This window comes from Lepidochelys kempii, chromosome 3, assembly GCF_965140265.1.
Source record: "Lepidochelys kempii isolate rLepKem1 chromosome 3, rLepKem1.hap2, whole genome shotgun sequence".
NCBI classification, from domain to species: Eukaryota; Metazoa; Chordata; order Testudines; family Cheloniidae; genus Lepidochelys; species Lepidochelys kempii.
In genome coordinates this window covers 90,636,352-90,659,788 of record NC_133258.1, presented here as the reverse complement: position 1 = coordinate 90,659,788, position 23,437 = coordinate 90,636,352, and the positions used below count along the sequence as shown (strand labels likewise).

Here is a 23,437-nt window from a genome sequence, read left to right as displayed (position 1 = left end):
GACTGTATCCTGGAAAGCAATGATTCTGAAAAGGATTTAGGGGTTATAGTGTACAAACAACTCTCAACTTGAGCTCCCAACGTGATGCTGTAGAAAAAGGGCTAATGCGATTCTTGGATGTATATACAAAGGAATGGTGAGGAGGAGTATGGAGGTGCTTTTACCTCTATGTGGCACTGGTGGGATGGATACTGGATTACTCTGTACAGTTCTGGTGTCCACCTTTCAGAAAGGATGTTGAAACATTGGACAAAGCACAGAAAAGAGTCACAAAAATGATTCAAGGGCTAAAGAAAATGCCTTACAGTGAGTGACTCAAAGAGCTCAATCCGTTTATTTTATCAAAAAGAAGATTGAGAGGTAACTTGATTACAGCATGTAAGTAAGTACTGTCATGGGGAGGAAATACTGGGTGCTATAGGGTTCTTTAATCTAGCAGAGAAAGGCATAATGAGACCCAATTGCTGGAAGCTGAAGCCAGACAAATTCAAATTGGAAGAAAGGCACAATTTTTTTAACAGTGAGGTTGATAAACCACAGGAACAAACTACTGAGGGAAGTGATATAATCGCCATCTCTTGATCTTCTTAAATCAAGACTGGATGCCTTTCTATATATATAGGAGGTCCATTATAGCCTTTAACTCTTTGAATCTCTTAAATTATACTTTCCAGGGTCATGTGACTAAGGCTACCTTGATGTCCTTATTTCAGTCCATAGTATGCCTAGGCATTGCAATACCGATATGGTATAAAAATATCTTGCATTTATTTAGCATCTTCCATTCTGGCTGATCTCAAAGCACTTTCCAAATCTTGGATATGGGAAACATCTCCAAAACAGAGCTAGCTTAGTGTGGAGGGTGAAAGCTTTTTAAGAGACTACAGCAATATGACACAACAGCTTAGGGCAGGAGATGAAGAACTGAAACTGCAAGATGAAGGCAAAATGTAATGCAAAGTAAATAACATCCCCTCTACTGGTGCTTCACACTAACGGGCTACCTGTGCTGCAGGACTTTGATAAAATGCATGTGACTCTGAGGGGCATAGCTCACTCTATTGTTGCCTTCACTGTTTGATGTCCGTACATTTTCTTTTATATAGTTTAAAAAAAATTAAAATTCCTTATATATAAATTGTAGTTAGTCTGAAATATAGCAGCAACCTTGACACTATAATGAAACTAAGGGACAGAATGTGGCTGGCCCTGCACAAGTGTGAATGGCAGGAGAGAGGGCAAGAACTTACTCTCCCGTTACACACTTGCATAGGGGACAGACATAATCCCAGTGTGAATTGCAAGAACAGGGGAAGTATTAGCTTCCCAGACATTTCCACACAGGAAGAGACAAGTAACTTGGAATGAAAATGAAGGCTCTACTATAAGACCAGAGACCTGATTCTCTCTCTTCTCTGTTCCCATCTTTGATCCAAGTAACTTCCATTAAAGTACTGTATATGGAAATTACTCATATCTAAGGCCATGTTTTAGTCATGGGTATTTTTAGTAAAAGTCATGGACAGGTCACAGGCAATAAACAAAAACTCATGGCCCATGACCTGTTCATGACTTGTACTATATACTCCTGACTAAATCTTGGGGAGTGGGGCGGCCTGGAGGTGCCATGGATGCTGGGAGGGAGACCCAGGGGGGTGTTGCAGGTACTCAAAGGGCAGCCTGGGGGGGGCACTGTGGATGCTCAGGGGGGCCTCGGACCCCTGCTGGTGCTGTGGGGAGTGGGTGGTGGTGCACGGCCTGGGACCCATGCTGGTGCTGGGGTGGGGCGGGGTTTGGCAGGGCTGGCAGGCTCCCTACCAGGCTCCACGCCTCCCCAGAAGCAGCGACATCCCTCAGGGGAACCACGGTCAATGGGAGCTGTGGGGGCAGTGCTTGCAGGCAGAGGCAGCGCACAGAACCCCGTGGCCGCACCTCCCCCTAGGAGCTGAGGGATACCTCTGCTTCTGGGGAGCCCTACCCACAAGGTAAGCACCACCCAGAGCCCTCATCCCCTCCCATGCCCCAACCCCCATCCCCCCATCCAAACTCCTGTTGCTGCTGGGGAGGGGGAGCAGTGGCCCGAGACTGCCCAGCAGCAGCTGGTGCAGCTGGCCACTGAAGAAGTCATGGAGGTCACTGAAAGTCACGGAATCCATAACTTCCATGACCTCCGTGACAAACTTGCAGCCTTGCTCATATCCAGTGGGAATGGGACAAGGTGACAAGGTCCTGTTTTGATATGGTGTGGTTGAAGGGGAGGTGCAGCCTAGCCTGCCCTCTACTGGAAGTTTCAGCTTGGGACCTGAAAAGGAAGCAGGCACCCACTCCAAGCATCAAGCCTTCTCTGCTTCCTGACTCAGGCCACTTAGTTCCACTGCTTCCCTCTCTTCCTTGGGGTGTATGTATGTTACCCAGTCTTTGTGGCTCTTTATATCTGGTCCTCCAGTCAAATGAAGCCACCCATACTTGGGGTACCATCCCACAATACAACTGTCCACTTAGGCCAGACTGATCTGTTCACTCACTGCAAGAGGTAAAGTAATCCAGGGTCATGTAACAAAAAAATCAAAAGAAATGAAGTCCAAACAAACTGCCTCCTCAATCTCCCACCATGGGGACTCCTCAGACTGGAAGGAGAGAGGCAGGCTGTTTCCCTGCGCACCCCCAAGTTGCTACCTCTTCCTGCTTAAGTATGTACTCTGATGTGCAGGCTGAGTAAAATCCACAGGTTATAATAGGACCTCTGCCTGTCTCTGTTTGGTGGGAATTAAGCCTTTCCCTGGCTGTGTTAGCGTGGAATTTACCCACCACATCTCAGCCCATATAGCACTCATTTTCCCTGCCACCACCAATGTATTTCACAGAAGCTAAAAAACAAGAGAGAGAGACCTAGAGAGAGATTGGGAGAATGTATGGCCTGATTCAATATGATAGAAATAGGAAAAGCAAACAACTCTTTAATTCCTTGTCTTAATTCTGTTTTAGGATCCTGATGGACCTTATATTTCAAGCAGGGAGATGGCTAGATCACTCTTGACAGACAGGTCAAAGGGTTGCACCTGGGCCAGAAGAGTCAGAAGACAGGGGGATAAATGCAATGAAAATTTATGCTGTGCTTAAGATGTTAATTCAGTAAGGAGAATTATGCAGCTACTTGACAGGGCATTGATAAACATCTTTCTCTCACAAGCAGAACATTTGGACTCAGTTACTGATTTAAAAAAAAAAAAGACTTCCAGAGCATTTAGTTGGCAGAATTCGAATAGTTTGATTTGTTTTTTAAAAAAGAACTGCAATTTGCATACTCAGAAATCTATCTCAAGTTGCAAGCCACAAGTAATTATATTTTATTAATATATAAAAGTCACTTCTTACATCATTAATCCTCCATTAGAGTTGAGTTTGAGATACATGCTATATTTTTTGTTTACTACAGACTAACATTTGGGGGCTGGCCAATATAATACACTAGCATATGGAGTGCATATAATACCTATAGATGTTGGTTTATTTATAAGCATACTGTCCTGTATATCAAGATAGCATGAGTCCTTGTTGTAAGAAGATAAAATATTAACAAATCAAAACACTTCAAATATAATCTCTTCTTCACTTTGGTTTCTGAGGCTGTAAGCCCAGTAAAACTCATTTCCTGTATTTTCCATGGATTTTCATAGATTTACTGCTGTAGGTGCAATAAAGCTGTCAGGTGATAAAAGTAGTGGCACAGGGAAAAATCATAACTGTTTCTTGAAAGCCTCATAAAATTATATTCTGTAAGGGGCACTAAACCACTCAGATGATTCTAATTTAGCATAAAGCCATTTGCTGTGAAGTGGGGCTTCACCCATTGGTCAGCACAGCAATAAAAAGAAAGTACCGTGCATCAGAAGAAGAGGTACAGATGGACTGGGAACAGAACAGCTTTTCCGAAACTAGAAAACATGCACTCCTAGAAGGGGAATTAATTTAGGTCATTTAATGCATATGTATTAGACTTCATTATTTCATGCAGGGAGCCCGCTTTACAGCTCTCCTTCATATAAAAATCATACCTGATAGTAAACCAGAGAAAAAGACCAGAATAAGGATCAGAACAAGAGAAATTAATTTGACATGTAAAAAATGTTCAGACAGCTAGAGCTGGAATTTTAATTCAGCTCTTTTACCAGTCCCTTTTCCTCTTTTTAAATTTTCCTCCCCAGTGATCATGAAGATTGTGAAAGGAGACAGATTGGCAGCACTGAGATTGGTACTGCATTGGTGTAGAGGCAGGGCAAACTTCTCCACACTTTCCAATAGGGCTTCCAACTGGAGGGATTATTTTACTATTGTTATTAATTATATCTCTCCTGCTAGCAATCACCATCTCTGAGTGGAGACCAAGGCCCCATTGTGCTAGGCACTGCACACATGCATATAACAGAAAATGCATGCCCCCAAGAGCTTATGAATGTGGGTCATTCTTCATGATAATTCAGTCCTCAAAATCTGGGCTGGGACTGCTGGCAACGATATCAATTGATTATTTTTTTTAAACTTTATTTTATAGAAATGAAACAAAAATGGAACCATTTATCCATCCCCTGCACTTTAGGGTTCAGGTAAAACTGGATCAAGATCCAGCACCAGGGTTTGTTTTGCAAAACCAAAATCACACATCTTTTTGTCCATCTCTATCTGGAACAAACATGGGCCAAAACTAAAATCACATATCCAATTCTTGCTACCCTGCGGAATTATAAGCATTTGGACAAAATGGGACCTGGATCTGATTCTCCTGTTGTGGAATATGGATGGCTTTGCTAAGGCAAAATGACCAATGACATTGTGAAAGCAAATCCAACCTGGGTTTGTCCATCTCTGTTTTTTGTGATGTGGCTACTTGTCCTCAAGAAACTGGACTGACACAACTAAGCACATTTCACTATATGACTCCAAGCAGCCATCAGATAGGAGCACTTTTCAGTCACTAGTGATTTGAACTGGTGATCTAGAAGTAAGGGACTCCATATCCCTTATCAGTCCTGTGGTCCAGCAAGCGCCCTCTACAGTGTGTTTTTAATTTAGTTTTGGATTCCATATGCATCTTTATTTGGTATCTGCAATGCCCTTGAAGAGTCATTAGCATGAAATAATAGGCAAATAAGAAATTTTGTTCTTGGGTTGGGCCCTGAAGTTTTGCATGTGGACATTTCCTCGCCATTCATATACATTAAACCCTTACTCTGGATTGTTTGCCAGGCCAGCATCATCAGGCTTTCATTTTCCTCCACTAGTTTCCAGGTCACCATTTTCCCCATTAAGTCACCTCCCTTTTCGGAATAAATCATGGCTACATAGCAATCGCCTCCAAGAGCATAATGCCATTTTTAAGATGGCCACCCAGGGAGGCTTGTGAATAGTGTGACATAATCCCTTGCAACTGGAGGCCTAGAGTGTGGCCTTTGCCATGTTCTAAATATCAGATGGCTTGAGAGCTAGAGGTTTGACTTTATCATAAGTCTCCTTCACATTCTGATACACTAACAGCCAAGCCATTGGGACAGCTGACAAAAAGGACATTTTTGCAGCTATGTTTTGGACAGCTAAGAGACATCATGCAAAAATAATTCACCAGTTAAAACTATTTCAGATACAGTATGAAACACAAAACAAGATCATCACCTTGCAAAAATATGTTAAGGGATCTGTTAATGGTTTATAAAGTGACTTTCCCCTCACACACCACTTTGGCTCTGGTCAAGGATGGGGGTGAGGGATTAAGTAGGCATGGAGACTGAATTAGCTTCTCCCTCAGAGAGGTAATTTCAGAACAAAGGAGAAGCACACAAAAAGTGGTTTACATTGGGGGAAAGGAGAGTACTGGGAAGACTGCACTTTTAGTAAGTAATAACAGATACATCAAATGTTCTCCACTTCACTGCATAGACCCATCAAAAAAACAGCAGTTCTCGCTGTGGTCCTTAGACTGATTCATTTCTCTGCACCGACACTATTTCAGAGAGAGTCATCATTCAAATACATAATCTATTCAATTTACCTTGTAGTTAAAGAGGAATAATCCACAGAATAGGCTGTACAGGTCGGCTGTGAGCAGGGAGAGGTTGACTGCAGTAGCACTGGTTTTCTTAATGACCACTGGCATGAAGCTGTAGAGGCCAAACATACAGGCACTAAAGCCGACATACAGCAACCCTGGGGGAAGAGGAACAAGATAAAATGATCTACCACAGTCTATCCAAAGGTTCAATATTGCCTAAATTTGTGTGGTGAGAAAGAAGAAAGCCACACTGTTTAAAAAAGAATTAAGAATATTTTTTCAAAGAACATTTATTTAAATTATTAACCTGTGTATATATTTATAGACATACTTGGAGCATTAATATAAATATGTACTATACCAGTGGAAATGTAAAATCCTCTAATAAATCATGCAATCACTACGAATGTCTAAATCACACAGGACCAGATCCCCAGCTGATGTAAGCTGTTACAGCTCCATTGAAGTCAGTGAGCTACATCAATTTAAGTCAACTGAGAATATGACTGATTAAATATGAGAAATGTGTACCAAAACCTGTGTACTAACAACTGTTTTGCAGATATCTTGCCTGGTGTGGTATAAATAGCGTAAGTCATCATGGCAGACTACAGGTTTTTCATTCATTAGGACAATCACACAATCAATAGAACTTGGTGTCTAATTCATAATGAATTATTTATTGAACAAATTACACCTGTTCTTCTGTTTTTGAATTGTCTGTGAGCTCATCACAATTTATTCAAATGTGCTGGATATTCAAAATTATTCAAATAATACATTCTGTGAATAATTTTTGGCCTATAGCTTGTTTGACAGGGGTTTGCTGTGAATATTCTAAATTAGAAATTCATGCTGTTTTGATTGGGCACATAGTTCGTATGTTGCCCGCTGGATGCCCATGTTTTTGTGCCCTGACTGGATGAATGCAATTCTTCAGTGCTGCTACACCTTGACATCAGATGCTATGGTTGGATAGCCCATCTGGGTTGTTGTCAGGCAGTCTGCATTGAGACACTGAAGTTTCTCCATGACATTTAGAGCACCAGTCACTCAAGCAGGCTTTCATCAAAACTCTCTTCACTCATTCAGAAGATCACCAGGTGTCTGTGTGTGGCTGGCTTCATTTTTACATAAGAGAATATTTCCATCCCCTCTTAGACATGTTAAGCAGCTATGCTGTGTGTCTTGCAGATGCCACTGCCATTGAGCAAGAAGCAAGCAAACTACCCATCCCAGTGCAGATATTGCCTTTTCAACATTTTGGACCAGTCCAATAACACAAAGTGTTTTGTAGTTCCCATGAGAATAGCTTTACTATTAAAATAGTATCTTCTATTAATTGTGAATTCCTCTTAATGGGAAATGAAACTGTGTTTTGGGGCATCCCCCAAACTGGACCTAATCCTCTAAGGTGCTGAACATGCTCAGTTCCCACTGAATTCAACAGGAGTTGAGAGCATTCAGGATTAGACCCATAAAATGGATTATACTGCACTTGCAGATAAAGAACTGTCCAATGGACAGGGCACTGGGCTGCGAATAAAGAGACCTGCAGTCTGCTCCTGGCTCTGCCACTGATCTTTCATGTGACCTTGGGCAAATCCCTGTACAACTCTGTGCCTCTATTTACTCTCCCATCCTTCATCTGTCTTTTTAAATTGCATGCTTTTCAGGACAAGGACAGTCTCCTACTATGTGTCTGTACAGTTTGTAACACAGTGGGACATTTAGGCACTGATGTAATATAAATAATACATTCTATTAAAAAAGTAATTTCACTTAAAAAAACATCTGAAGCCCTACCAGGGAAGAATTCACAACAGCAATTATTTGGTGGTTAATCCCAAAGCAAGGTTTTTTTTAAAAAAACTCAACTTCTCCACTCATCTGCACTCAAGCAAATGATAATTCCACTGCTACTGGATGTTGCAATGTGTGCATGAACTAAATTTAGACTCATGCTAGCCCTTCAGAGGCACTGACTTAAAACTGCAGAAAATCTGATACCCAGAGCCTTGAAAGTACAAAATAAGGAATTAACTGATAATAACAATGGATAAAGTCCTGCTGATTTTGTATCTTTTTTTAAAAAAAGCTACCCAGCAAACAAATGCTACCATAATACTCATGGTTTGGATCTCATAGAAGCAGTTCAACAGAAGTATACCTTTGTATAAAACATATATAGTGGTCATCCTAAAATATCAGCAAATGCCCATAGTTACTACACATTGGTATCTGAGATATCACAGTTTCAATCTATACTTATAATATGAAATCACTGTTGTGAATGTTGTATGGTAGGTGGCAAGAGGCCATCTTTCATTATTTATTAGGTTGCCTGCTATGACTTTATCACTACCATTCAAAGGGCTGAAGATTTAACTGTGCTAGGCCACAGGTTTAAATCTGCTGCACAGGATAACTATTTAGGACAAGCAAGGTTGTGTCCTCCTTGATGTTGTCTTGTCAATCACTACTTGACAAACTTACAATGCTGCCAACGCACTGGAAAATTCACCAAGTACAGTAGAAGCCAGGGAAGAATTCAAAACTATACAAAGTTATCATCATTTTATCCATGTTCTTTGGCAACTCAACCACATTTCGAATTATTGCACTCACAAAACAAGTACAGCTGTACACCATTCTTGGCAGGTTGTTTTCCTCCTTCTACTCTTACAAATTGTGACTAACTTGGGAAGACATTTTAATGGCAGTGGAGACCACCGAGTGTGACTTTATTTTAAGGGCACACTTAACTAATCCTGAATTACAACAGAACTCTTGTGTAGCTACATATGACATCCACATAACTCGGAGATGAATTCACTGTGATGATTGCTAGTACCATCAGTAACAAATTAATTCATGATCATAGGCTTCTTAACATGAAAAGTTACCAATCTCTGCTAGAGTTTTGTTAAAGATCTCAGACGAATGAAAGCAAATGAATCTACAATCTGCAGCATGGTTTGTTCCTCAGCTGATACTTTAACTGATTTGTCATTTAGTTTTCAATCTCGTGTAAAATTTCCAAGACTTGTAGTGACAATGCTTCATGACAGATGCATTGCTCTGTTAAGGTTTAGGATAATTAGAGGAAATAGTGACTAAAGCAGTAAAGAAAGGAACACACTACCATGTTACTTATCACTCCACTTCTCGGAGATTCCCTATATAACCAGCTGATTTCCATATTTCTGAGGTGATACCTTGATGCTCATTTTGAAACTAGGTTAACAAGATGCTGTTGCTGTATAATCAAAGCCTGATCTTCTGCTCAGTATTTCAACCTCTTGCACAGAATGTGGTATTGTGTGTTATCAGCATTCAACTAAATGCTTCTATTGTCACAGATGCCAACCATGATGTTTTAGGAACTAACTGTCCCTAAATGTTGATTTTTCAAAAAGGGGAAATAATTTGCTTGAGTTATCAGAACAGAATCTTAGACTCAAACTCATTTTCCAACTTGAAAAGGGAATAAGCCAGCCAGTGTGCAAAGTGAATCACTACAAGTTTCATAGTCCAGCTATGCTGGAAGGACAGGTGGCACTGGATGTGGTTTAATTAGGCCACAACTTTATTCTTAACTGTCTGGGAGTAGTTGGCAGATAAATATATAAAGTGCAGGTTGTCATATATACTTGGGGGGGTTTCCAACAGCCCTCCCCCTTACCCATCCTGGACCCCAGCAGACCTGCTGTTGGAACCTCGCCATCTCCACTCCTCGAAGGAGGGGGAGTTGGCTCCCTGCTGTGCAGTAATAAGAGCCCCGAATCCCCCATGTTTCTGCTTCTTTAACAAATACCTCCTTTAAATCCTTTACCAATCCATTTTATCTGGTCCAAATAAAAGAGGGCTTTTCCTGACTGGCATGGACCTCTATAGTACCCCTTCTCTTCTAGTCACCTGGGAGGAGGGATGGGTTAATGTTCCCACACGGACATGCTCTGCAGCATCTGTAAAAGTTGCTCCATTCCTCTCTAGCCCCTTAATGAGGTACACACCTTCCTCCAACAAGCCAAACAATGGTGCCCCCACCCCCCTCTTAATATGCAGTATGGTCATTGTGCATGATGCTACCAAAAACTTACTTGAAATATATGTCTGTTACAACTCACCAAGTTCACTTGGAGAGCAATTAACTATCTGCATGCAGAAATGCTCCCCTCAGAAAAGGTTTTATGGACCTGAGAAATCCAGTGCAGGCAATTTTCTTTTACAGTTTTTTGTTAAGTTCTGTTTTCTTTCCTTTGCACTGAGTGTAAAATGTTGGCTTTTAACAACCACTATGGTTATTTGTCTCAGTGCTGCACTGAATTTTGGAATGAGAAGCCTGTTATTGGTGAGGTCACCCTGCTACCAGAGTGATTTACTTATGACATTCACATGCTTCTTCTCTGCCTAAAGCCTAATGGTGCAGGGAATATATAATATGGCAGTGGGAGAAGTGGGGGCATAGATCAGTTTAAAAGGTTATGAGGTATGGAGTTCCAACCTTTGACAGTAGCTTGCTTGAATATAGCAAACCTTGCCTCCTTTAGCCCTCCCACACTCCTCCCTAAGAATTATTCCTCCTGTTGCTTTCTTCAGCAACAGTCTTCAATGAAGTGAATTATCTTCTTACCTATTTGCCAATCCCAGGGAACTTTTAACAACTCCTTGTGTTCCATTATTGCACTGGAAAAGAAAAGAAGGCAAAGTTTGATGGGAAGGAACAGAACTTAAATTACTTCCACTCATGCAATTCATATGGTGGACAACACAAAATGAATAGCCTTATAACAACAGACTCTGGAAACAGCTATACAGACCAAATGCAGTCGGACCTTGATAACCCACTTTGGTTTTATCCCTATATCTGTGTGTTGGAAAGATCTTTGGTGCAGTAATCAGATTTTATAGCATGTGATTTGCCCTGGTTTATCTCCAAATCTCTGGCTGTTAATCCAGAGCTGCCCCTCCCCCGCCCGCCCCCCCCCCCCCACTTTCATACCAGCTTCATACCTAAAGCTCTTGAACTTTAAGGATTGATAATGTATCTGCATGAGTTATACACTCTTCAAAGCTCCTCTGCAGTGTAGAATAAATACAATGATGAGTAAATCACAGACTTGAGGTGGCAGATTTCATAGAATGGTCTTGGGGAAAACATCCAGTGCTACAATTTGTCAAACATTAAGAGAGAAACCACGTAATCATAGCAATAAAACTCAAGAAACAAAACTAAGGGTGGGCCAAACTGAAGGAGTCCATTCAGGATTTAGTTTCAAGGTTAACTGAATTTTAAAAGCCCATTAACACGAAGACTCTTATTATTTGTGTTATTGTAGTGCATAAGAGTCCCTGCTTTGGACCAAGACCCCCTTGTGCTAGGCACAGACACAGAACAAAAAAGCGGTCCCTGCCCCAAAGAATTTATAAAGACAAAAGACAAGAGATGGATACGAATAGATGGGGGAGTATAAGGAAATAGTGAGGTGCCAATAAGGCCCCCCGTGCTCTAATGATGGGATCCTACAGGTCAGGACTCCTCCTAGCTAGTTCACCACTCAACCAGCCTTCTCTGGCCTGTGATTTGGGGATGAAACCCTGCTGTGCAGGGCTCTTATGAGTTTTTGATTCTTAAAGTGAAGATCCCCCTTTCCTCTCATGTACAGAGAGGCTTAAAATAATTCTGAAACAATTTTCAAAAAGCATAATATGCAGCTACCACTTTTCTTTATTATTATTATGAGTTTCCAGCTGCACCCACCAGGCACAAGACAAAAGGAGGCACGGTTCCTGTCCCAAAGAGCTTGCACTCCAAAAAATACAAAACAAAGAGAGAGATGCATAGGAAAGGAAAGGGGACCCACAAACAAGTGATAGAATACACTATGTATGCTTCAGAGTTTTCATGACAATACTTTTGCTTAGCTTTCTAATATATAAATATTTAAAAATATAAGAATGTCCATACTGGGTCAGACCAATTGTGCATCTAGCCCAGTGTCCTATCTTCTGACAGTGGCCAATGCCAGATTCTTCAAGAGGGAATGAACAGAATAGGGCAATATCGAGTGATCCATTCCCTGTCATCCAGTTGCAGTTTCTGGAAGTTGGAGGTTTAGGGAGAACCGCAGCATGGGTTTGTGTTTCTGACCATCTTGGCTAATTGGCATTGTTGGACTTATCTTCCATGAACTTATTTAATTATTTTGTTAACCCAATTATACTTTTGGCCTTCACAACATCCCCTGGCAACAAGTTCTACAGGATGACTGTGTGTTTGTGAAGAAGTATTTCCTTTTGTTTGTTTTAAACCTGCTGCCTATTAATTTAATTGGAAATTTAATTTTCCCTACTTCTTGTGTTACAGGAACGGGTAAATAACATTCTTTCTATACTATTCATGATTTTATACACCTCTATCATACCTATCTTAGTTGTCTCTTAAGCTGAACAGTTCCACGCTTTTAAACTTCGCCTTGTATGGAAGGTGCGGGGGTACCATGGATTTATATAGTGACATTATGTTATTTTCTGGCTTATTATCTAGCCCTTTCCTAATGGTTTCTAACATTCTGTTTTTTTGGTTTTTTTACTCCTGCTGCATACTGAACAGATGTTTTCAGAGAACTATCCACATTGACTCCAAAATCTTTCTTGAATGGTAACAGCTAATTTAGACTCCACCATTTTGTAGGTATAGTTGGGATTATGTTTTCCAATGTGCATAACTTTACACTTATCAACAGTGAATTTCAGCTGCTACTTTGTTGCCAAGTTTAGTGAGATGCCTTTGAAACTCTTCACAGTCACTTTTGAACTTAACTATCTCGAGTAATTTTGTATTGCCTTCAAATTTTGCCACCTCAGTGTTAACCCCCTTTCCCAGATTACTTATGAATATGGTGAACAGTTCAGATCTTTGGGACCTATTTATTTACCTCCATCTGAAAACTAACCATTTATTTCTATCCTTTGTTTCCTATCTTTTAACCAGTTACTAATCCATGAGAGGACCTTACCTCTTATTCCATGACTACTTAGTTTTCTTAAGAGCCTTTGGTGAGGTACCTAGTCAAAGGCTTTCTGAAAGTCCAAGTCCATTATATCTACTGGATCACCCTGGTCCACATATTTGTTGACACCCACAAAGAATTCTAATAGATTGGTGAAGCATGATTTCCCTTTATAAAAGCCATGTTGGCTCCACCCCAACATACCATGTTTATCTATGTGTTTGATAATTTTGTTCTTTACTATAATATCAGCCACTTGCCCTAGTACTGAAGTTAGGCTTACTCACCTGTAATTGCCAGAATCACTTCTGGAGGCTTTTTAAAAAATGGGTGTTACATTAGCTACCCTCCAATCATCTACAGAGGCTGATTTAAGTTAGTAGTTCTGCAATTTCATATTTGAGTTTCTTCAGAACTCTTGGGTGAATACCATCAGGTCCTGGTGACTCACTACTGTTTAATGTATCAGTTTGTGCCAAAGCCTCCTCTACTGACACCTCAATGTGGGACAGTCCTTCAGATCTGTCACCAAAAAAACCCAAAAAACCAAAAAACCACAGCTCAAGTGCAGGAATTTCTCTCATCCTCTGCAGTGAAGACTGATGCAAAGAATTCACTTAGTTTCTCCTCAACGGCCTTGTCTTCCTTGAGTGCTCCTTTAGCAGCACCCCGATTGTCCAATGGCCCCACAGACTGTTATAGCAGCTTCCTGCTTCTTATGTACTTAAAAAAAAATTCTGTTAGTTTTTGTGTCTTTTGGTGTTTGCTCTTTCAAATTCTTTCTTGGCCTGGTTTATTACACTTTTACACCTGACATGCCAGAGTTTATGCTCCTTTCTGTTTTCCTCACTAGGATTTTACTTCCGATTTTTAATGAAAGTCTTTTCGCCTCTAACCACCTGTTTTATTCTGCTGTTTAGCCATAGTGGCATTTTTGGTCCTCCATTTTTTTTATTTGGGGTATACATTTACTGTAAGCCTCTATTATGGTGTTTTTACAGAGTTTCCATGCCGTTTGCAGGCATTTTGTGACTGTTGCTTTTACTTTCTGTTTAGCTAGCTTCCTCATTTTTGCACAACTTTCCTTTTTGATGTTAAATGCTGCAGTGGTAGGTGTCTTTGGCACTTCCCCCCCACCCACAAGGATATTAAATTTAATTACACCATGGTCGCTATTATTGAACCATTCAGTTATATTCACCTCTTGGACCAAATCGTGTGCTCCACTCAGGACTAAATCAAAAATGGCCTCTCCCCTTGTGGGTTCCAGGACAAGTTGCTCCAAGAAGCAGTCACTAATGTTGTCCAGAAGTTTTATCTCTACATCCCTTCCTGAGGTGACATATACCCAGCCAATATGAGGATAGTTGAAATCCGTCATTATTATTGTGTTTTCTGTCTGTAATCTCCTTGAGCATTTCACAATTACTGTCACCATCCTGGTTAGGGGGTCAGTAGTATATTCCTACTGCAATACTCTTATTGTTGAAGTATGGAATTTCTATCCATAGAGATTCTATAGTACAGTTTTATTCATTTAAGATTTTTACTTTATTTGACTCTATGCTTTCTTTCACATATAGTGCCACTCCCCCACCACTGCAATCTACTCTATCATTTCTATATATTTTAAACCCTGATATTACCAAGTCCTGTTGATTATCATCATTCTAATAAGTTTCTGCTGTGCCTTATTATATCACTATCCTCATTTAATGTCAGGCACTACTGTTCATCCGTCTTCGTATTTAGACTTCAAGCATTTGTATATAAACACTTGTACATTTTGCCAGTAATCAGTTGCTTGCCTTTGTGTGTTATATTTAAATGGGACTCTTATGTTTGACTGTTCCTCACTAGTTCCTACCTGTATTTTATCAACTTCTTTCCTATCCTCTTTACTAAGATATAGAGTTTCCCCTTTAATAAACTCTTCCCTAAGGGATGTCTCCACCCGAATTGTGTGCTCCATCACACCTGTGAACTTTACTCCAGCCCTTAATTTTAAAAAATCTTCTATAACCTTTTCATTTTACATGCCAGCAGCCTAGTTCTGTTTTGGTTTAGGTGGAGCCCATCTTTCCTGTATAGGCTCCCACTTTCCCAAAAGGTTCTCCAGTTCCTAATAAACCTAAAACCCTCCTCTCAACACAATTATCTCATCCACACTTTGAGACCCCACAGTTCCACCTGTCTTTCTGGCCCTGTGCATGGAACTGGAGTATTTTAGAGAACACTACCATGGAGGTCCTAGACTTTAATCTCTAACCTAGCAGCCTAAATTTGGCCTCCAGGAGCTCTCTTTTACTTTTCTGTATGTCACTGGTACTTACATGTACTATGACCATCAGCTCCTCCCCAGGACTGCACATAAGTCTGCCTAGATGTCTCATGAGATCTGCAAACTTTGCATCTAGAGGGCAATTCACCATGCGGTTCTCCTGTCATCATAAACCCAACTATTTATATTTCTAATAAGCAAATCTCCCATCACTATTACCTGGCTCTTCCTAATAATGGGGGTTTCCTCCCCAGAAGGAAACCATGATGTCATCTAGAAGGAAGTTCCAAATATAGAATCATTTCCCTATGCTCCGGCTTGATGTTCTCCCTTCCCTGAGATTTTTATCCTTTTCAACAGCACAGACGCTGTCAAACTGGTGGTGGGACCACTCTATTGTGTTTCCTGAAAGTCCCTTCTATGTACCTCTCTGTCTCCCTTAGCTCCTTCAGTTCTGCCACTCTAGCCTCAAGAGCTCATATTGTGTCTCTTTGGCCATGAGCTTCTTGCATCAAATGCACATATATACCATGTGCCCATGCTGCATTCACTGCAATAAACTGGAGAGCATCCACTCTGTGATGGACTTCTGCCTGCATTCTTTTTACTTTTGCAGGAGTGGTTTTGGGGTTTTATTTATTTATTTTTTTGGGGGGTGGCGTTATTGGCCTAAGTTTAGAGTATGTTTGCTAGGTGTCTTCCTCCTCTCCCCCTTTCTCTCATACTCATTTCCCTTTTTCCCTTACCTCCTGTGTCTTTTTTTTTCAAGAGGTCTTTCTGACCCTCTTCTAGTAGTTATGTTATAGTCCCTCAGCCACCTCTCCCTCCTACTGAACTCTCCCTACCTAATCTTGGTATCTCACTCTGTTTTATGCTCTCACATTCTGTCATGGAACTCTCTCTGCTTGAGAGCTGGACCTGAAAGGAATGTCTTTCAAACTCCCTCACAAAACTTCCCTGTTCACTAGCTTCTCTGGTTGCTGTGGAGCTGGCTCTTTAAACCCTTGTTCTACCTGAGTTAGCCCCGCCCCCTTGTCAAAGCATCCTAAGGAGGTTAGGAATCAAGAGATCGCAGTTAGTAAGCTCATTAGTAAGCTCTCAGCCTAGCCTAGCAGGCCACTTGGCTCAGCACAGAGCCCCCCAAAACAGACCATATTATAATCTTCAAGCAAGCAAGCAAGCAAGCAATATTTAAAGGAAGAGAGACAAATTACTCTACGTTTAGTCATTGCAGTAGAGGTGTGTCTCCAGGAGGGGTTTCAACAAGGAGAAGGCTGTGATTTTGTGGACTAGCTCAGGAAGGGCATCCCATGTATAGAGGGGCAGCATACATAGAATAAGGCAAGGCAATGATTGTTGAAGAAGCAAATGGTGCCTCAAAGCTGCAGAGCAAACAAGGAGATGAGGGTAGGGAGACAAGAGGCTAAGTGGCCCAGTACTCTGGAAGTTCAAGTGTAGAGGATGAGGGTGGGAGACAATGATGAGAGGAAGACAGAGAGCTAGGTGTCAAAATCAGAAGGGGAAGTTAGTTGGTGAGAAGAGGACTGTTCATGATCTATAACAACTACATGGTAAATGAGGGGGACATACAACCTAATGGAGTGTTGTTCCACAGAACATAATTTACTGCCATATACTTCTTCTGTATTGCCGTTTCCTGACCTGGAACCTTGCAGCAAAGTTCTTAGATTTAACTTCATTTAAATTGTTGCTCAGCAGGGTAACCTCATGAGTCGCAGCATTTTGTTTTCAAGACAATCCTGGGGGACAGCCCGTAAACAGAGACATACGTCTCATGCATACAAAGGCACGTATAATTCCATTCTTTTACAGACAAACTGATCTCATTATTTTATGCTCAGCATTAGATTTACAAATATATCAATAGCAAACAAATACAATTTCTTCCTCCTTTCCCTGCCCCCTCCCCCCTGTCCTCAGGATGCAACTCTCCAGACAAGAGTAAGCTAGAATGAAATATTGCAGCTTTACTATCAAACTCACTCTTCCTCACACTAGATTTTGTAGTAGATGCTTCATTTTTCAGACTGTTTTATGTTTCCTCACTACAGTGCCCAGATTAGCATCCATTAATTTCTATCCCAGCACCCACGGATGCCACCAAAATAGGTGCTGTTGCTGACGTGCTGGGCAACTGTCTAATTTCCAAGTCAGATTCCTTCTCCAGACTGTTCCCAGCTATTTTAGATCCTCATTGCACTGAAGTAGCTAATAATCACCCACAGCTTTTCAAGCTATGCTTATATAAATGTAATGCAGAAAACTCTAATGGTGTATTGCATTATTATTTTAATATAATATATCGTGCTTTTCATCCATAGGTTTTAAAGCAATTTATAAAGGAGGTCACAGTATCAGTACCCCCATTTTACAAATGGTACAGGTGTAAAGTGAGCTCCCAAAGGCAAGCAGCAGAGCTGGGACCAGAACCCCACTCTCCTGAGTCAGAGCCCAGTGCAGTCTCCATCAGGCAACACTGCCTCCTAGATGTGTCTAAGTTGACATACACTTAGTAAGACTCCACACTGACTGTCTTCAGTATCATTACCTATTGCTGACCATGTATAGCTAGGCAACAAAAATGATTTTCCCCAAGCAAATCAGACATTTTTACCAGTTCTTATTTCCTTAATGAACTTTACTTGTGCAGCGAGCAGTTGATTTCAAACACTTAAGTCGTGCCCAAATGCCACAACAATGGGTATACAAAAATAATAAATGAGCCTACTAAACAAATGTAGTTGGTTCAGTGGGACTCAATAGGGATTTATTGCTGATCATTCTCTATACTTGGAGTCTGGGCAGATCAGCTGTGCAGATAAACCACCAGTTTTGATTAATAATTACAAGTTATTTTGGGCACAACAATAATCAGATCTGCATAAAATTTAGCAATATTACTTAGTAATGGTTTGGGGTGGTATTTTCCTTTACCAGACACATTTTCAAAGGCTGGCACCTACTCTCCCGCTACAAAGCCTGCATCTGGAGTGCAAAATGGACACTTGTGCACATCACTACCCATTTGTGTAAATATATGTGGCTTTATGGGGGCAGTGGGTATGCCTGCAATTCATGAGACAATCTTTTGAACATTTGGCCCTTTCTGTGTTATCACTGCAAAGGAACTGTTTCTGTGTTTTCTTTCATAGTTTTCTAAATATCATAAATAATTTACATGGAGTAAAATTATTAATGAAATACCTTCTGGAAGAGCCAGTGTTTCCATCTGCTTATAATTCTAGGTGACTTTTTATAAACATGAATCACAATTACAGATAGGTGTAGCCTGCATCATTCCTAATATAGCTCAAGATGCTAAACTGCCATTTGTCTTGAAATAGCAAATTGATAGATGTAAAATAGTATCCACCTGTTTACATGTGGTTCTTCTAGAACACAATTCACTGTAGTGCCTCAGTGCAAATTTAGATAAATATTTAGATCATTGCTGAAATTTACTGACCTGACAGGAAATATTAAAACTGACCAAGTAAAGACTTAAAACACAAGAGTTTAAACAGTCTACTCTCCACAGTAAATGTCTGGCTAAGAAGAAAGGGGAATGAAACGAAGGAAAAGCTAACTGATGAATTAAGTTCAATAGGCTCAAATTGCAAACCCTCTCACTTACAGCTGAATTCCACTGAAGAAGGAGCCAAACAGCCCAATCATGCCCAAGAACTCCACCCGACTCATGTTTCGGACAATGTACTCCTCACAAACATTGGAGATGCCGTAGAGTGTTGCTCCACCTAGTACTAAGAGATCCCCTATCAGCTTATTTTCACCTAGGAATAAATGGAGAAAAAACACAGGAGGCTTCAAAATAATGATCATTTGCCTAGAACTATTGCAAGCTCTTCCCCGCAGACTTGAGACCTAGCAAAATAGCCCACATCTTTGTAAACAACCTGCATGCAAATATACTGTTGTGTACCCATTTGCATTCAAAATGTAAAGGAAACCTAGCAGAGACAGAGGGAGAGATTTAATTGTTTTGTGAAGGAGAAAAACTGGAGGAGAAGATGAATTTGTAAAGCCCAGAAACAAAATAGCACATTTCAGAGACTAACCTTTTTTTGTTTTTTGTTGTGGAGTATAGAGCAGTGATAATGCAGATTTTTACACTGTATTTAACAACTGTAGTGCTGTCTAATGTACCGGACACAGGGAAAAACACACCTGCCTGATGTGTATTGCCACCGAAGTACTGGCGTTCTCAAAGAGCATTTGAAACCTCCTTAACTCTTGGAGGCTTTTATTGTTATTTTAGCAGAGAGCTTTCAGGTAGGTTTATTCAAGTTCCAGCTATTCCAGAAAATGTAGGCACTGATCCTGCAAAGACTTATGAGTGTGATTAACTTAAACCATGTGACTAATCCAGATTATTTCATTAGGACTATTGGCTGGACCATGTTGAAGAGATTTCAAAAGAACCGTGTTCCATCAAAATATGCAGTTCTGTCAACAATGAAATGCTTTGCAAAATAGAGTAGATTTTGTCAGAATTTCATTTTGGAAGAAAATGGAGAGGAAAACAGTTCCAACAATGTCAAAACATCCCATTTTAACACTTTTGCAACACCACATTTTGATTTTTCATTTTGAAATGACTTTTCATTTTGAAATATTTTTATTTGCATTATAGTGTGAAACAGCATTATGTTAAAGTGCACTAAAGAACTGCTAGTTCATGCCAGCAGAGTCTATACAGACCAACTGACATGCAACACTTTAGAACCCTTTAGAAATCACACATCTGTAGCGTGCATTACCCCGCCATGTAGATAAGCCCTTAGGCACCTAGGTAACTTTACTCATGTGAGTTCAATGACCCAGAAGTCCTAAGTCTTTGTAGGATCAAGCCCTATGTTGTTATAAACCACCATTTCTCATTCAGCAGATGCCAGGCACATTTTGGGAGACTGTTAACATAGTAAATAATATCTTTATGAGAAACTATGCTACAGTGATATCAGGTATGTCCTGTAAGTGTATAAGTTCACTGCCCTTGAACCTAAACAGTTTGTGCACAGGAGGAGAAGGGATTTATTGATAAACAATAGAAGTGTACTTGTTTCTGGTTCATCCCCTTCTTTTGTTTGCCTAGCCATGAAAAATATCCTATAAACAATGCAGCACTCTTTACTGAAGAGCCTCCTGAAGCCTTTTATTTCACCGCCAGCATTTATTTATTTATTTAGAGTCTGTCTTGACCGCTTTACATAAATAGAACCAGCTCATTCATTTTACTTCATTAAAGAGGACACGTAACATAGAAGTCATTCCCTGAATTTTAATAAAGTCATTTTACAATTTTAAAAGGGCTGTGATACTTGACATGAAAGGCAGATGCTTGTGGTTGAATTTCTTCTCCTTGCATACCAATAAACACAGATACTGACAGTCCTTCAGGTCCAGGTCTGCATTAGAAGCAGGCAATAATGCATGAGTACAGAATGTTCTGGGATCAAAATACCTAGAAGCCTTATCTGTACAGTACCAATGAATATGACAAATAATACCTGCTTCTTGCCAGTAACCTGCCAAGTGACTACTTCAATCTAATGGCTTACTCTAGTTAGTATGGGATTATCTCTAACTTTTTCTTTCCCTAAATAGAACAAGTGAAATCAAATGAACTAATTAAAGTTGCTAGGGAGGAAGGGCACATAATGGATTCCACAAAAATTCAGTTTCAATTTCAAAGTTTCCTCACATTCCTCCAGGCTCCTGTTTCCAAGTTTCCTGAACAGCAATCTCTATAGCTGCACACCTGCTAAGGAGCAAAGGATAGAACCCCTGTTCCCTGGCTCCTTTACCTCAAAGGCAGATCTTTCAGTACCTTCCTAAGGAGCTTGGAACCCCACTGGACTTTTGTGTACGGTTCTCCCTCCTCCCCGCCATTTCTCACAGCTGCTTCACTGGTCCCTGAATCTCTGCATGCCCTCTCTACCCTGGTCCACAGCCCTGCAAGTTCCCAGTGAGCCACAGCCCATCCACCCAGTGAGGAGCAGGTAAATTGGTAGCCAGCATGTTTCCTTTGGTGCCTGAGGGTGAAATCCTGACCTTGCTGATGTCAACAGGTGTTTTGCCCTAGACTTCAATGGGGCATTGTGTACAGCAGTTGAGGAATATCTCTTGAGAAATGTTTAAGGATCACAGAGGGGAGCCCTGCTCTGGTGCACCTGAGCTCAAATATTTAAGTCATTAAAGATATACTGGACCATTATGACAATGAAAACTGCTTAAGTAAAAGGAATGAAAAAAATTGCAAGACACTATAGGTGTTTCTGTAAGAATGTAGAAGCATTGTATAATATTGTATTGTATTAACTAAGAAACAGACTATAATCTTGTAACCAAGATTACAATCCATTACACACATGCCCATGCAACCTTAATTTTGGCCTTTCCTGACTTTTGAGTGTAGGCAATACTGCTGTTTTCTGAATGTAACTTTATATTTTGTGTAGAGTTTTTCTTAATGCAGCTCTGATTTGCTGATTCATGAGACAGAACAGATCTTCTTCTTTGTAACTGGGACAGAGTTGCTTCTTGGGTAGGGAGATGAAGTGAAAGTCTTCAGGACAGGAAAAGAGAAAGTGACAGGACAACACAGGCTGGTCTGCTCTCTATAAACCTGCTCAGTTTTTGTTCAGTAGCATCTTGGCAAGCGCAGTTTTCCCTGCACTTACATTTGTATTCAGAACACTGACTTTAAAATCCCAGTGCATTATGCTCAGCTCAAAATTCAGTACTTATAATTTAGAATGAAAACGGCATCCAACTGACAATTTTTGAAAAGAACTTGTTCTCTTCCCACATCAGTTGGGCTGGCACTAGAAAAATCAATGTGACAGAAGATATTGATTGATGAAATGTAGTCCCTTCCATACTGCCCATCAGTGTGCTATTATTGTGGCTAAACACACATTATTCATATAATCCACAAAAAAAGCATGTTTTGCATATAAACAAGTCATTTCAGGTATGATGCAGGCATCTCCACAATTAACCATTATTTCAGGTTTGGTGCAGCACACGATGGAGATTGTTAATTTGTGGGTTGGATGTGTATGTGACCAGTGAAGTAGGCTGTGTGCAGAAAGTGAGCAAAAGGGAACAGAAGTGAGAAAACAAACTGGAGGGGCTGAGAGAGAATAGGGGGCTGTAGCTCAAAGATGCAGCCAAAGAGCTGAGCAAGACTGCTGCTGAGGCTTGAAGTAAAAGTGTTTCAAGTCATCTCCCTAAGTGGCACTGACCCTCATTAGTTGGGGTCATTTTATTCTATTGCTCCTGCCCTCAATGAATGGATGTTGAGCCATGGAGATGGTTGAAAACTCAGAAACACATTTAAACCCACACATGATCTCTTGGGGCCTTTCCCCTCTTTGCCCCCTTCCTACCCTCTCGGATCACCTCAGTGTTACATAGCTTTCCTTGAATGAAAAGCCAATCACACAAATGTATCCAAAGACTCACCTGCTCCTTGTTGTCTCCCGACAAGGACGTCTGCTCCTGCCATACAGCCCATGCCCAGAATGCAGACCACAATTCCAATGAAATGAACTGCCTTGTATCGGACCAGCAGGAAGAACCAGGACAGTAATATCACCACTGGGATAACAAAACAATCTAGGAGCTGTCAAGGAGGAGGAGAACAACAACAAAAGAGCATTGCTGCACAAGTTACTCTAAAAACACTAACCTATTAACGATTAAAGGAGCAGAACAGAGGACTATTTACTGATAGTTTTGCTTTCCAGAAACAGTGTGATCTAGTGGTTAAAACACAAGACAGGGAGCAAGGAATACTGCATTTGATTCCTGGCTGTGCCACTGACTCACCATGTGACCTTGGTTAGCTCATCCAAGGCCAGATTGTCGGTAGTGTTCATCATCCACGATTTGGGCCACATTTTGAAAATCTGGGCACAAGTGTCACAGTGAGAGCTGAGCACTTTTCAAAATCTGGCCCTTATTATTATTATTATCAAGCTCTGAGCTCTTCTAAAGAAAAAAGATCAGACCATTAATGCATTTCAGTTTTCTCATCCATAAAATCTGGAT

General features: G+C 40.7%; 1 protein-coding gene across 1 annotated transcript in view; it reads right to left on the bottom strand.

Annotated features, from left to right (window-relative positions):
- The window catches only part of SLC35F1 (solute carrier family 35 member F1), a 388,655-nt gene that overhangs the window by 27,901 nt on the left and 337,317 nt on the right, over positions 1 to 23,437 (bottom strand). Inside the window, exons 4-7 of the mRNA XM_073337159.1 lie at positions 22,850 to 23,009; positions 18,996 to 19,152; positions 10,680 to 10,732; positions 6,044 to 6,198 (exon numbers count right to left, since the gene is read on the bottom strand). Of these exons, the coding sequence (XP_073193260.1) occupies positions 6,044 to 6,198; positions 10,680 to 10,732; positions 18,996 to 19,152; positions 22,850 to 23,009 (525 nt within the window). The remainder of the gene's footprint in view (positions 1 to 6,043; positions 6,199 to 10,679; positions 10,733 to 18,995; positions 19,153 to 22,849; positions 23,010 to 23,437) is intronic.